Here is a 15727-nt window from a genome sequence, read left to right as displayed (position 1 = left end):
ACAAGAATAAGGACATAGATCATCCTATGCCAATGCTGAAAATTTATCTGTATTTCACCCAAACTCCAGGAGACACCCAATAAAATACAGTACTATTATTTATGGTAAAACAATCTACATTTGGACTACTTTCATCTTTGTCCCATGAGAAAATTTAATCCAGGCACATCCACTATGCAGATATCTAATTAATCAGTTTTTCTTTCCTCAAAAGCTATTTCCACTGTATTAGGACCTAGTATGTTAGGAAAAGTGGCATTTTATAGGAAGTCTATCTGCAATATCTGAAATTCCAAGACAAAAAAAATGCCATGTTCTCCAGCTCTCTTCCAAAACAAGGAATATCACTAATGAGATTTGGCAGTCTCAAGCAAAACTCTGTGAAAGTTGGCAAATTATAAAATACTAGCAAAGCTTTTGGACCATGAATGCAATATCACTATATAAAACAAGCAATAGTGCAAATAAATACATTACCTAAAGGAAGTCTAAAATTATTTAAAACAGGAAATACCTACAAATCTATATAGCACTATGAAGTGTGAAATTATTACCACAAATCAACTAAGAAATACAGGGGAAAAAAAATCACAAACCAAATTACACAAACTACACATAGGAATAATATTTGTTCCTTCATAAAGGACCACTTGTTCAACCTCTCCAAAATTAGAATACTCATGCACTGAATTTAGTAAAACAGCAAAAAAAAACTGTTACTCTCTAATCCGCCTGCTAAAAGATATCTGGTACATCCTCAGAAGATATTCTGAGTATCTGCTGAAATGAAGTCACAAAGTATGCTTGGGACTCTACTGAAAATACAGTATTTATATTAATTGCAACCACACAACATCTGCAAAACTTGGTTTTCCCAAAGAAATGGGAACGTCCAAATGGCATAGTTCAGTCAAAGATGACCTAACACTATGTGTTGTTAACACAACATGCCTGCATCTCACCATTTGATCCCCAGATGATCTCAAACAGCTGCCTAACGTCAACCTCCACTGTTTTAAGTCCATTTAAGAAAATCAAAGACTCTATTCCTTCAACAAATCCCCTACCTATTAAAGATTTGATATTTTCAAGGATTAAATCACTAGTGATATTTCCAGATAGGTCTTGTCCCAGTTCTGCAATCAGCTTTGCGTAACCTTCATTCTCCTCTCGTAATAAATTAAATTTCTGTTGCTTGTAACTGCAAATAAAGAGAAATCAAATGTTATTAACACATTCATGGTAAAGTTTATTCATGATCTTATAAATATTCTATTTCCTATACAAATTGCTAATGTTGAATATATTCATTGAATTCTAAGTTTTACCAGCTATTGGAAAACTTGGAGAATGCAGTCGAACAAAAATGTTAAAGGTTGCAAGCGCTGTCCAAATAAATCCAGTTCTCCTTTTATTTGAAATTAAGGTTATTTAAAAGCAAGATTATGTTTGTACTAACAATGAATCCTGTTCTTGCATCCTATGCCTAACTGCTTTAGAACCACTTAACACCTTAGTGCTCTGTTCACTGGGACCTACTGTAGTTTTAACTGTTCTGATACAGAAACTGAAACATTGGATGCAGGAAAAAAGTACATACACAAAAAATATATACTATGTTGCTAGGACTAGCATAACTGCATTTATGGAAACACCAAATGCCTATGCTTAACAGATACAACAACAAAATTTGCTCATATTTTGCAAATTAACATTTGTGCCAAATAAAATGAAAGTATTTAATCTGTGCATAAAGAACCACTGTAGCAAAGAAAAGGTCACAGCAATAGGTCAAGTTAAAACAGCCTTCAGTTTTCACACTCTTGAGAAACAGAAGAGGGCTAATGAAGTTATATTATCATCAGTTCCCCTAGAAGTGCAGCAAAACATCTTTCCTATAAGAAAACCAAGTATTTTATTAAAACAAACCTTCTTCTACGAAAACAGTTACTAAATCAAATACCACTGTCCTTTCTCACCCCACACTCAAAAAAAAAAAAAGTAAATAAATAGAATAACATAAAAAAATCCCTTGTCCCACAACTTACAATAGTTTTGTCTTTATTTTAACAGATTTCTGGTTGAACTGTTGAGACTGCTTGATAAGTCCTAATGATTCCAGTGTTTCTGGATCTAAACGCTCCTTTAGGACAGTATCAGATACAAGATACTAAAAGAAAAGAAAAAAAACCACACAGATTTGTCAGCTATGAAGACCTAGATACATACACATCATATACTCTCATACTAATTTTGAAACAATGCCTTTAGGACCAAAATTGGAAACAACCCAAATTGGAACTTTATAAAGGCAGACCTCATGTACAACAACACCTTGAGTAACAAGCTGTAGAGCTTAATTGCTGATTACAAAGTATACATTACTTAGCATCTAGGGATGTTATTACAAGAGACACATTTGTAAAGCTTATGCCCACTCTCCCATTATCCATAAGAAAAACCTGTATTTCATATGATGATTTTTCTTACGAGTTAAGCTTATTCTACATCATTAGGAACACCACTTCAAATGGCAAGACTTGGTTGCATAAAGAAATCGTACAAAATGAACTTCAGAACCAGAGTTTCTATTTAACTGAGAAGGAAAAAAGTTAAGCTCTCTCTAAACGCCTTAAAAGAACTCAAGGGACAACTATACCCCTTCACCATAATACAAGAGATGAAGGTACTTAGAAAGCAGTCAGTATTAGATTAGCTAAAGTATTTGAAAAATGCAGACAGAGGAAAAGGTAACAACCACATCCTACTTAATCAGCTGGTCTAATTAAAAGATGTGATTACCAGCCTTCTTCCAGTACTGCGCTTCCATCTGTTTTAAGGATTTTTAAAATTCTCATTGAGGAAAAAAGAAGAAAAAGGGAGGGGGAAAAAGAACAAAACAGAGATGCTTTTAGGAACTTAAGAGCCTCCATTCAGAATGCAGGAGACAACTCTGGATCAAAATTACTTGTATTTCCCCTCAATCCTGAAAAACCAATGCTTATTTCTGATAGCACTTTTCATACTTCAAGTTCTTATTTTATCATTTCTATGTTACATTCTTCCTCCATCCAAAAACCCCTTACTGAACAATAATGCAGCAACCTTCCTGCACGACAAGGTTGTTTGGCCATCCAGCTCCTGGATTCCACTAAACGTTTTGCACTGCATTAAAAACAATGGGAAAGTAAATGAACTACTCATATACAAGCAGCTTTGCTTGTACTCTTGAACAAAATTATACTGTGGGTTCACATTTCTACAACACTAAAACTGTATTCAGTATTTTCTGAAAACAGGAAAATAAAACTGTGACATAGGCTGGGCCACATCTTCAATTTTTATCAGCACACGTCTCAAAAAAGAAAAAGGAAAGAATCCACCCATCATAACCACACACCCTTAAAATTCTCTAAGTCTTCTCAGACTTTGGCACATACTTTTATTAAAATAATTTCTAAATGCAACTTACCAAGCAGGATAACACCAGCTGAGTAAAACAATCCCTTTTAGTTTTTTCCTCTAAACAACTTGTTTCAATATCTAGAACAAAGAAAGATGAGAATGGTGAAGTAAAAGAAATCATTACTTGTGAAAACTTGCCTGTCATATTCAAATAATTTAAACACTTTCTTCCTTTATTATTATTCTGATAAGTGCTAACGACTACACAAAGCAAAGTAGCTTCTTTGTACCTTGCGAGCTTCCTGCTACCTTTTAGTTCACTTTGATGCTCACACAATACTTTGGCGACAAATCTCACACATCCACAAATCATGTGGAAAGGTAGAAGAGAAACCAGAGGAACGCCATGATTACTTTCTTCTTCTCTTAGAACAAAGTTTATAGAAAGCATTAAGAATCAATAAGGCTGAAAGAATAGAAATATAAATTGCTGAAGAAAACTGGGTGATCCTAGCCTTCATATCACACCGTTCTAGTCTCTTTTGGCTGCACTTCAGAGTAACTGCTGTTTATTGCCTAGTCTGCAGTCTTTTACTAGCTATAGCTCTGTATTTCAGTTCTTTCTTTCTTGTCAATGACTGGAAACAATTCAGAAATTCATTCCTGTGAGGAGAAGCCATAAAACAACCACCAAGAAAGAATGCTCATCTAGAACAGCTGAAAATAAGGAGTGGAAAACTCAGTTAAATAAGGTCAGACTCTAAGGTATACACTACCATAAACACACAGAAAAATGAGACCCACAAAGTGACAACAGAAATCTGAGAAAACAAAACTAAACAAACTGGAAAAAAATGATGTGGCAGGGTTGAAGTAAAGGGAACGTCAGATCAGCCTGGGCCCCGGTACCCAAGCCTTTAAACCACAAAGAATCTGAAGAAAAATAATCAGTATCAAAATTCTCACACATTGCAAAGTGCTACCTGTAATGTTACCTGCAGGGGGAAAAAAGAAAAGAAAAGCAATCTTGATAGTAACAGATGCAACTCAGAGGGGGGAAAAAAAACATTTGAGTAAAATTAGAGTAAAAAAATAAGCAAGAGTTGCATTGAATTTCGTTTTGTCTCTGCATTTTGAAACATAGCTCCCACTCATACTATCTGCTATTCCTAAATGCATGGCATTTGGCTACATAATTTCAGCTAGGGGAAGCAAGCTGATACATCAGTTTCAGTTATTCAAGTAATTCAAGGAGCAACCCTTTCAAGTTCTCTAAATCAGCTGAAAAGTAAAGGGTAACAGTATAGCACTGCATTAATAAAACCTAATTATTTCAAAGAAAAAAATGATATAAGTAGCAGAGTAATATTATGAATGAAATAACCAAGTTGTATCAATTACAAGTTGCCGAATTCAAGCTACATATTAAAATGTAACCGATTGTGCACAGCCAGACCTAGCTGGACCCCTGCTCCATCTGTAGGATGAAGCCCACATCTGTAATCAACAGCCTGGCAACAGAATTCACTGAGAGTTGTTGAGAACAAAGAGCCATAGAGCAGGACGTTGAAGTATGATCTGAAGAAAGGATATTAAAGTTCTAACAACAATAAGAACAGCCTTGGATCAACAAAATGCAACACAAAAATCCAGAAGTTACCAAGAGTAAGAAGTACACATCTTTAAAATCTACTAAGTTGCCAAATTATTCCAGTCACCTTTAGGTTTCTGGGCAATTAGTACAAGCTTCATTTAACTAACAATGACAGTGGAGATAAAAATATTTACTGAACATATTCCAAGAACAGAAGATGGCACACCAGTAATGCCATTTATTTAAAATGCTTATAACTACATTAAGTCATTGGTTGCACTAACTAGCATGCAGTGCTCTTACAAGCTAGCTCCTTTAACTTCTCTTGGCAGAGCCATTTCTACTCCCGTTAGTAAGTAAAGATATCTAGAAACTGTAACAGAACAAAGCAGAATAAAAAGACACTAAAAACTTACAGACACAGAAACACTGAAGAAGAATGAACACATTTTGTAATTTTAAGCCATGCTCTGCAGATTAAGCAAGAAATCCTGCAGAAATGAACAACTAAATGCACAATGCACGTGTTTCTTCAAATCTGTCACAGTGCCGAAAGGAAGTTTACAGCTTACCTAATATGCAGAATGCATCAGCTAAGATGGAAGGCATGTCCTCACGAAATTCCTAACAAGGAAAGAGCACCACACATAGTAAATACAGAATTTACAACACATGCGTTTTGAAAATCCTTTCTCTAAAGAATATTTGATCAAAATGTTCAGATTAATAATGCATTATTAAATGAAGTAGCTCATCACCTGTATCTAAATGGTGTATAATTATTGAATGCAGTGAAGATGTACCAAAAGACCCAGTAAGAATATTGGGTAAACATCTGAAATAATCCCGACAGACAAATCTACATACATATTTGACATTTTAAATCTGAAAGGATCTTCTACCACTAATCAATTTCTTTCATTTCTATATGTGCATAGCAACCAATTTCTAGAAATAAGTTCTGTCTCTGCACGTGGGAGAAAGGAGGGGAAGAATACAGGCACATTAAGAAAGAAAAAGACATCCTTCCCCTCTCCCCCTCCCCCATCTACCCCAGTGATTCTCTCAGTCTGGAATACCAAACAAAAAACGTTCAGTCCTTACAAAACTTCACAATAATTTTCTTAAAGAACCACATACAATTTGCTGTATATACCTCTGTAATTACATATGGCAATGAGCAGTGATAAATCTTAAATGCCCAAATTACGAGACTGTAAAATAATTAATATTATACTAATGTAGGATTATTTGCTGCTAATAACAGTGTGCGTACACACTTTCATATATGTCATTCTGCACACATTACAACTGCTGAACTTATACCCCTACAGCCCATTAAGTATTTTCAGAAAACAGAAATGCTAACAGTTGCCCTAAAGGAAGCATCCTACCTTCAAACAGCTTCCCACTTAATACCCAAGATGGGGTGACTGACTCACAGCATTAAACCTGGCATCAAACCAGCACTAATTCTGTATGTTTTTTTCTTAAGTTATACATGAGTAGTTAGTATTATCCCTATTACATGCCTGCATTTATCCAGAAATAACTAGGAGAAAGAGTTCTTAGATATATTTGCCCATGTCAAAGTCTCAGTCTTAAATAGCAATCATGGCAAGTTTTAAAGCAAGAGAGTTGCAGATAAGTGAGAGCTTATAATTAAAAAAAAAAAAAAAACATATCATGCAGCACAAAAGCTTCTCTAGAATATCTGTTGTTCCATCCTGCAATTTCCAGTACCCTTCTACAACATGCATGTCACATGCAGAAGATTGAGGGTTAGTACTCTAGATTTAGGAAAGTATCTTTAAAATTATGAAGTTTATTTACGTGATGCATATGCTTGTTCATGCATATGAAATGTACCTATTTCATACACTACATACAAATCTCAATATATACAGAAAGAGTAGCATCACACAGGAACACTGTTTCTAAGGTGATTATGGGACCTGGTCATTTCAACTGTAAAACAGTAAGTAATCACACTGTTACACTAACATATAAATTTAAAAAACAGTAGGTGACATCACTGTCAGGCTGCGTAAGCAATTAAATCTATTTTTAGCATTTACAAAAAAAACTTTTAGTCTTCACATAGCCTTAAATTATTTAATTTGTAATTTATGCTAACATGAACATAACTACTCACCACAACTGCTGGAAAAACAGAAACACTGACAGCCTATATATATATTTCAAGTGACAGAAATGAAGAAAAAGGATTTGACAACTCTATAGACATGAAAAACCATCTTCCTGAATATCATCCATCTTAATTTTCATTCAGACTTTATAACAGACTAAAAATTCAGTAAGTAAGCAAATTAATGCAAATATAAACTTACAATAATATCAGCGAGAACACCAGATGCATGTTCATGCTTTAAGTTTCCTCTAACAACATGAGATGAAAGCTCATACAAAGCCTGTTGGATATCTGTTGAAAGAAAACAGATTATTGAAGTGCATACTAGGTATCTCCTGGTCTACATTCTAAAGCCACGTGTACAATATTGCTGTAGGCTTCAGACACTTTACAAGTAAAGAGGCACACAGCTCTTCATAAGAGAGGGATTATTTTACTGATTCTGACAGACTAAAATTGAGCATCAATGTCTAAGACTTCACAAAAGCAATAAGTAAAAGACTACCTATTCTCATGAGTTTATGGAATAACAGTAAAACAGGATGAAAAACTACAGTCGTGAGCATAACAACTTGAATCTTTGCTGTTGATTTAAAACAGACACCCTTAAAATTCATATGACTACTGTATTTTATTTCAGAACATGTCTTATGAGATAAGAAAATATGCTTTCAAAAACTGTTTCTCTTTCAGAAAGTAAAAACTTAGCTGGAGAAAAATGCCTCAGAAGAACTTCTAATTATTACAAAAGTCTGCCACAGCTGAAGAAAACTATTTTATAACAGCTTAAATTACACTGAAATATTAAACACGGGTACTACATTTGAGAAAAGTCTTGCAGCATTAAATGTGGTTGCAAAAACAGCTACAGTCAGCTTGTAAAGAAGTGTTCGTTAAAAAAAACTGCAACGTTGCTATATTTTTGATGTACAAAAAATGTTAAAATCCCATGCTTCCAACTTGCAATTGCACCATGCAGTTTGCTCAACAAGCAGTACTTTCAATGAGCATTCCCATTGCAGAGCAAATCAAAACCTTTTCTTTAAATTTCAAAGATTTCCTAAAGTGAGAATTTAAAATTCCAGCGGTTTTTTTTTGCCTTTCAATGATCAAAGAAAACAAAAAAATGAAAACTTACCTCTGAAACTGAGACTGTCATGGCTTTTGTCTTCACTGAGAGCACGACATAGCTGCAAACTGTAGTAAAGAAAATATTATAGATATTTTAAAATAGTTAGACATTTGGAAATTAGCATTAGATAATCCACAAACGTTTCAGGGCTGTTGCTGTTCTGGCTACAGTAATTTTAACTCAAGGCATTAAGTGCCTAACTACAGTTTGGTTTTCATACACACTAATTCAGAGAAGTAAAGAAAATAAAGAAAGAGCAATGAAATACAATGCTCCTAATTCAACAAGTACAAAATAGGATCTTCACGCTTCAGTCACAGGAAAAAACTCTGACCAATAATTTTTAAAACCAACACAAGCATGATTTCCTTAAACACTGCTTTAGCAAGAATAAAACAGATTTTTATCTGTAAGTACATACTGTAACCACTGTGAGGATTCACTACAGGCTGCAAAGGCCTGACAGTAACCACAAAAACATAACAAAACAAAGTCACTCCTTAAACAAATCAGCCATATGTAAAAAGCACACTAAACACCATATGGACTGATCCACAAAATACAATTATAGTTCCCTGCATCATAAAATAAATGCTGCAATAGCAGACTACATGACACTGAAGGCTTAGAGACAGACACTCAATCCTAGCTTCCAAGGACTTTATTTTCCGCTACTATTTTCACTCCAGGGTGAGGATGCAAAAACAGTTTCACCTTTACGAGTATCAGTATTCAAAAGGTGGTGATTCACCTCCTCTATTATAGCCACTAAAGGATATCCTCTAATAACCTTCTTCACACTTGCAAATTTTCAGTCAAGTTTACAATTTTTCCATTAGAACTTTTGTTTGTAGAAACTGAAGACAGTATCAGAGTTATACTGTATTCCTATGTAAGATTCTAAGTCTACAGTCTCCTACCTGACCAATTCCTTAACATAATCTAACACGGCAAGTATATACTACTGCTACAGAGTCTTATTGTGGAAAAATAAATCATAAAGAAGGATTTAGTAGCAAACCATCACTCCTCCTATTTGTACCTGGCATAGACTATTACCTCTCCAGCACGACTAAACAACTGTTCCAGCAATCAAAGGATAATATTAAGCAACTGCAAGGCACATGCACTCTTTAAAGACAACTGGAGTATTGTTAATTTTGCACAAAAACAGGATATAATCATAAGAAACATGCAACCTGGGCAAAAAGCAATGTCATGGCTAAAATATCTGTAATGCTATTGAACAAAATGAAATACATTTCTAAATTACCAGAAAAGACAACGCAAAGTAATAGACTATATTTTATTTTTCCCAAGTGGTACTGGAAAATGCACTTCTTATTTTTGAAGTGAGGGTGAGTTTTTTCAGCTGTTTTCAATGCCAATATTAATTTAATTCAAGTCAGACCTAAAATTTTGATTCCTACTCATCCACACAGAAGGTGTGAATGAAGGAATTGTTTTTAAGCTCTGTAAACAAATAACTGTAAGGTGAAACCTCTGATTCTACAGAATTATCAGCTTATCAAGAAGTCAGACACCAGAGTAAAGGGAACAGTAGGGAAGGAAGATAAGGCAGAAGCCCTTCCATCCAGTACCAAAAAGCCATAAGATTAGTTCCTCTAGTCTTAGCTGAGTACAGAAGTTAAAAAAAAAAAAAACATCAGCCCTTTCACAAGAATACAAACCATCAATATCTGTATGATTAACCAACCAAGAAAAAAAAATACAATATTTTCCCACTTAAAGCCCAGAAAATGGAAACTGATCAGGTCCAGCTTTCAGTTCAACAGTCCAAACATCAAAAGGTTTACAACTCTAACTTCAGTCTAGTTCATTTCTGCAAGTCCAGGATGTAGAACTTCCCTATTCTACTACATTCCACCTGAGTATAAATTATGTAATAAATCTGAACTGCAATTTGAATATAGAATAAGCCAGGAAGTAAACATTTAAAAGCGACAACAAAAAGAATCACTGCTGAAAAAAAAAATATTTAAAAAGTTCTTCTGGATTAAGATGGGCTACATTTGTTTAAACAACAGCAGCTCCAAAGTAGGTGTTCAACACAACAAATTTGCATGACAGAGCGAGAAGTCAAACCTCAGCCTCAAAATCCATACACAACATCCTACATACACAATTACACTCACACACATAGCATATGGCAGAAGTTATCACAAAGCGCAGGTGTCTGCAAATATTGAGGTATATGCATAACTTAACTGATGCAGATAGCTCTTTTGTTGAAGTGAAACACAAACTGTTGCATTTTGCAGTCAGGATGGCCAAACTACAACTGAAGTCTGTTTTCCTGACTCTCAGCCCTCTAATTGCTATTCAACATTATGACACGCCTCGTGCACATAAAATAACAAACACTGTGGGAGGGCCAGAAAGATCGTGTCTCAAAATCTCAAGTTCACTGAACACTGAGCTTCTTCAATTTATCTTGAAGCTTAACATGTTGCATAAATGGCCATCCAAGCACACTATTACAGTACTGCTTCTCCCTTGAAGGGTCTTCAGTCTGTTTAATCTGTCACACACACACACAAAAAAAAAAAAAAAAAAAGCAAAAGCAATCCCATAAGCACTTGCCATTGCATGTGTGTTATCAACGTTCCTATATGCTACAGCCATACACCAGCATCTTGCTGTGGAAGGCACTATAGAAAAGAATACAAAGGCAATACAAAAGGACGGTATATGTATACACAAATAGGATTCTAGACTAATCAGCACAATAAGCAGTCACTCACACATGCCAACTCAATCTCCATACAGTATCTTGCAGTAGCAAAACAGAATTTAAATGTGCATTTAGACCAAGAAGAATCTGAATAAAAAGACACCTGATGACCGCATCCTGACAAATCTCTAGTTTTGGTAACTAAAAAAAGCCTCAAAACTAGCACACAATCTACATTCATGTATCCATACTGGATATTATTACACATAGCTGAGTTAATTAATCCTCTGCAGAAGAGGAAGCTCAGGGGAGACCATATTGCTCCCCGTAACTACCTGAAGGGAGGTTGTAGCGAGCTGGGGATCGGCCTCTTCTCTCATGTAACCAGTGATAGGACTAGAGGGAATGGCTTCAAGCTGCGCCAGGAAAGGTTCAGGCTGGATGTTAGGAAATACTACTTCTCTGAAAGGGTGGTCAGGCACTGGAATGGGCTGCCCAGAGAGGTGGTGGAGTCACTGACCCTGGAGGTGTCCAAGGAATGTTTGGATGTTGTGTTGAGGGACGTGGTTTAGTGAGAACTACTGGTGATGGGTGGATGGTTGGACTGGGTGATCCTGTGGGTCTTTTCCAACACTAGTGATTCTATGATTCTAATTAAATTGGAAGAGCGCAACAGTTTCCAAGAAGTGTACGGTCTCTACTATGTAAGCTCTAGAATGCCACCTTACCAATTCAATTGGGACATTCCAGGCCACATACAAAATCCTTGTTTTTCAGGTTTTGGCCATTACAGCCAAAGTACGAGGACAAAGTGATCCCATCAGTAAAAATAAAGTTCACTATCTTCCATAGGAGATCAAGAAAATATAGAAGATAGCCAGTCAGAAACTGATTTTACTACTTCATTTCCTTAGAAACAACTCTGTATTTCATTTTCTTTACAAGTAACTTTTTTTTTTAAATAACAGAACCTCCAGAAGACTACAGTCATGTTTTAAATACTGTACATCTTACAGTATAGGCAGACCACTACCACACTACTCAGGACTATATAAGAAAACATAACAGCAATCACCTTTAGCATTCATTAGGAATTGCAGTGAAAGCCAAAACACTAAAGGCAAATCATTTACTTTTTTCAGTACACTGCCAGAATACTAACTCAGGCTGATCTAATCAGATCCTGTATAATATTCCAGTAAATAAATATTTCTACTTAATTTATATTTTGGGGTCTTTATTTTAGATAAGCAATTTGGTAAAGCAAGAAGTATCACTACATCTACTTACCTTTTGCTTTAGCACTTAAAAATATTTTGTGTTTTGGTTTGGAAAGAGATTATAATAGTTTTATTTTCATCCAGTTAGAAGAAATGAATAGGAGATAAGAAGTTTTGGAAAAAGAAAGGCTACGTTAAATACTAAAAAGTTCCCCCCAGAAAATGTGGTTTCTTATGAAGTTCTCTAGGACAGTGGCTACATACGCATTCTCTTGTGCCTAGAAAATGATTTCATGCATATTTCACATTCATAAAGCTGACAACTCTTATCCAGCTGTAATCACACTTCCTTTAAAACTGATGGTTTTTCTTGCAAGCTACTATTAACATCATGTCTGAAACAGTGTACTTCGTTTGGCATAAGGGCCACAGTACAGGAATTTCACTTATTTTATTGCCCCCACTGGAGGTTCACATTTTCTTCACAGTCATGTTTAAGAAATATGGCTGCAGGAGAAAGGGAGAACCACAAAAGGTTTGTCCATGGCCTTCCCACAGCTCAAATTCTGAGAATTTAGTTGAAATGATGCAACTGTCATTAACTGATCAGCTATAATATTGCTGTCCTCAGACTCCATACAACCTCAGTAATCATAACAGGGGAAATTACAAAGATCATCATCTTATTTGACAACAAAGGACAAAAATGACTCAAGGACCACTATAGAAAAAAACTTGCAAGTGGATCCATTTTATTAGAGCTAATTGCGCACTTTCAAAAGTCAGCGGTGTATGCTCACACGTTATTCTTTATTGTTCATACAGAAGCTTAACCAAGTTCAATAAAAAAAAAGTCTCCTTATTTATTGCCTAAGGATTGTCCAGCTGTTGTTGCACAGTTGTTGCTACAGTCAGTGCGAACCTCAGCGTTATTTTGGTGCTCCTGAGCACTTAAGTTTTTATTGTTTGAAATTCAGGAACTGAACAGACTTCCCTTGGCCTCGTATTATACACTCTGAAACACGTTAACTCCAGCACAACTCAAGCACAGCAGTGACACAGCTGTAAGAGGGCCCCTTCGTTACAAAGCAGAGGGCCTGGTGAACACAGAGTTTTGTGCAGAGAGCCTCTATGTTTATTCTCTACCCCACTAACTTTCTCCTCAAACATGAGGGTAATCATCACCCTAACTGCAGAATCTTTTAAATTACATGGACAAAGGAAAGTAACAAAAGGAGCAAAAATACCAGAGTGTTGCCCATAAAGTGATCCCCCAAATGCCTATATTTGAAACTTCAGGGTATTTTTGTTTTGTTTTTGTTTTTTTAAGTTATAACAAAGAGCTAAAGGAAATAGAAAAACTAAAACAAGATCGTTTAAGAACAAATAGTAAATTGGGCACCCTTGTTGAAACTGATGCAGTAACAGAAGACTGACAACCTGGTGAATGACATGTGAGCAAATGGCCAGAGGAGAAACTGCAACAGACAAACAGACAGACAGCCCTGAAAAGCAAGCCCACGGCACATCTGGATTGACGTGGGAAGCTGCATCCAAACCCCTTTTGGTGCTCAGAAATTCCTCCCTAGGATAAGTGGAAACGGCTGACCCTACCAAGCCTGAACTAAAGCGGCACAGCGCCAGGCACCTGGAAACGGGCAGAAAGATTGAAAATGCGGCCAAGCACTCCACCAACGAGACCGGCACAGCGGGGCCAATGAGACGAGAACGTTACGAGGCGCCCCACAGCCGCAGCCCGGCCCAGAGCAGGAGGGGGCGCTCAGGGCCCGGAGCCAGCCGAGCTAGGCCCGGCTACCGGGCGAGCCCGGCGGCAGCGGCAGAGCAGGCCCAGCCGCGCGTAGCAGGCCCAGCCCGGCCCCCACCCGCGCGCGGCTTCGTCCCCCATCGCCGAGACGCGGCCCCGCGCTGCGTCCTCCCGCCCGCTCCCACCACCTCGCCCCCCGCCGGCCGCCCGCGGCCCCTCTCCCTCCCTCGGACCGGAGGCCCCGCGGCGCCCCGCCGCCTTTCTGCGCCGAGCCCCCGCACTCACAACTCGTTCCTGCCCCCTTTCTCCCAGTTCTTTATCCACTCGGCAGGGAGCATGGTCGCCATCTTCCCTGTGTGGCGCCGAGAAGCCCGGATGCGGGAGCGACGGGCGCAGGTCAGAGGGGACGCTGCGGCCCGCGAGGCACGACGGGACGGCCGCGCCGTGCCTTAGGAGACGGCGCCGCGCAGGGCCGCAACGGCGCATGCTCCGCAACGCCCCGCCCCGAGGTACGATGTCGGGGCCGGGGCCCGTTAACGGCATTGTGGCGCATGCGCTGTTCCTCGTGCCGCCCCTCGTGCTGACGTGGGCGTTGCAGATGCGATGTCACAACCGTAGATTTCAAAACTCGCATTTTATTGTAGTGTTACAATGCAGCGTGACAGCGACAAAACATTGTGTTTTGAAATAAGGGCTTGCGTAACGTCAGCGTGGCGCTGAAGCATACAGGTTGTTCTGCTGTGGAGGAGAGAGAAATGCTCAGTGCTGCGTGTGCGCAGTTCGCGTAGTGATGGCAGGGATTGATTATTGGCAGAGCCCATTTTTAAAGACAGTAGAAATGCAGTTGGGACCGTTGCAGTACTTGGAAAAGCAGGGCACGTGGGTTTCAGCAGGTCTCATGTCTGCATGGCTGTCACCCAAGCCTTGGCATAGACCAGTCAAACATGGGAGCGTGACGCCGTTTTGAAAGGATGAGAGTTGTATGCAGGTTTTGGTTCCCAAAGCTTCACAGTGTCAATGTCACTGAAAAGAGCTGTAGAAAATCTGTGCGAGTGTTATATGTCGGCTATTCAATGGTGATTCAGTGAAATAACATTTTGTTATAGAAAGGGTTGGGCTATTAATTAAGTAGCTTATTAAATGCTTAAATAATTATGCAATTATTAGACCTGGAATTAAACTGCAGTCAATTGTCAAGCAACTTCACCTAGCCAGCATCGCTGTATCCATTATGCTGTCTATACGTTTAGTTTACTCAAGTGGAGTAATGACATTTTGGTGAATGGCACAGCCGTCCCAGTAGATGTTATGCTTTATCTGTGGTGCCGATGTAATGGGATTCCTTTGAGTGCTTTGTAATACTCTCACAGTCTGTTTAGGGCCTGTTCAGTGCTAGTTAGTGATACTTGCTGAGACTTGCAGGCAAGGCATGAGCAGAGTTTTCCTCTTAGGTAAAGGATTGCACAGTCAGGTCCTGATACATGAAATATTTTCTTATGTAGATACTGATTTGTAGCTCAGCATTATCCACAGCTTTCAAAACATTGCCTTTCTCAGTTCCAAATCACTTTTTTTTTTTTCAGTTTTTAATAAAGCAATTAAAATTAATAAAAAAAAAGTTAAAACACTGTCAAAAAGCATAGAATAATATACTTCCTACAGAATTTTCTTATAAATCCACCTGAAATTAAGTATTTTCTTGGAAATTATAGTCAAACAGAGGACCGTATTTCTCCAATTTCCTGCTTATAAGTAGATCACAGC

At 37.7% G+C, this 15727-nt stretch overlaps 1 protein-coding gene across 2 annotated transcripts in view; it reads right to left on the bottom strand.

Moving 5' to 3' along the window:
* THOC2 (THO complex 2) overlaps positions 1 to 14336 on the bottom strand; it is a 52850-nt gene extending 38514 nt beyond the window's left edge. Inside the window, exons 1-8 of one of the 2 annotated variants that reach the window (XM_040700165.2) lie at positions 14249 to 14336; positions 8290 to 8348; positions 7351 to 7442; positions 5572 to 5623; positions 3473 to 3543; positions 3106 to 3165; positions 2049 to 2170; positions 1068 to 1201 (exon numbers count right to left, since the gene is read on the bottom strand). In XM_040700165.2, coding sequence (XP_040556099.1) covers positions 1068 to 1201; positions 2049 to 2170; positions 3106 to 3165; positions 3473 to 3543; positions 5572 to 5623; positions 7351 to 7442; positions 8290 to 8348; positions 14249 to 14310 — 652 coding nt within the window. In that variant the 5' untranslated portion in view covers positions 14311 to 14336. The remainder of the gene's footprint in view (positions 1 to 1067; positions 1202 to 2048; positions 2171 to 3105; positions 3166 to 3472; positions 3544 to 5571; positions 5624 to 7350; positions 7443 to 8289; positions 8349 to 14248) is intronic. The other variant, XM_420332.8, reaches the window with a different exon arrangement.
* Positions 14337 to 15727: the final 1391 nt, after the last annotated feature.

This window comes from Gallus gallus, chromosome 4 (assembly GCF_016699485.2).
Source record: "Gallus gallus isolate bGalGal1 chromosome 4, bGalGal1.mat.broiler.GRCg7b, whole genome shotgun sequence".
Lineage (NCBI taxonomy): Eukaryota > Metazoa > Chordata > Aves > Galliformes > Phasianidae > Gallus > Gallus gallus.
The sequence above is the reverse complement of the archived record's forward strand: the minus strand, read 5'-3'. Positions and strand labels throughout refer to the sequence as shown.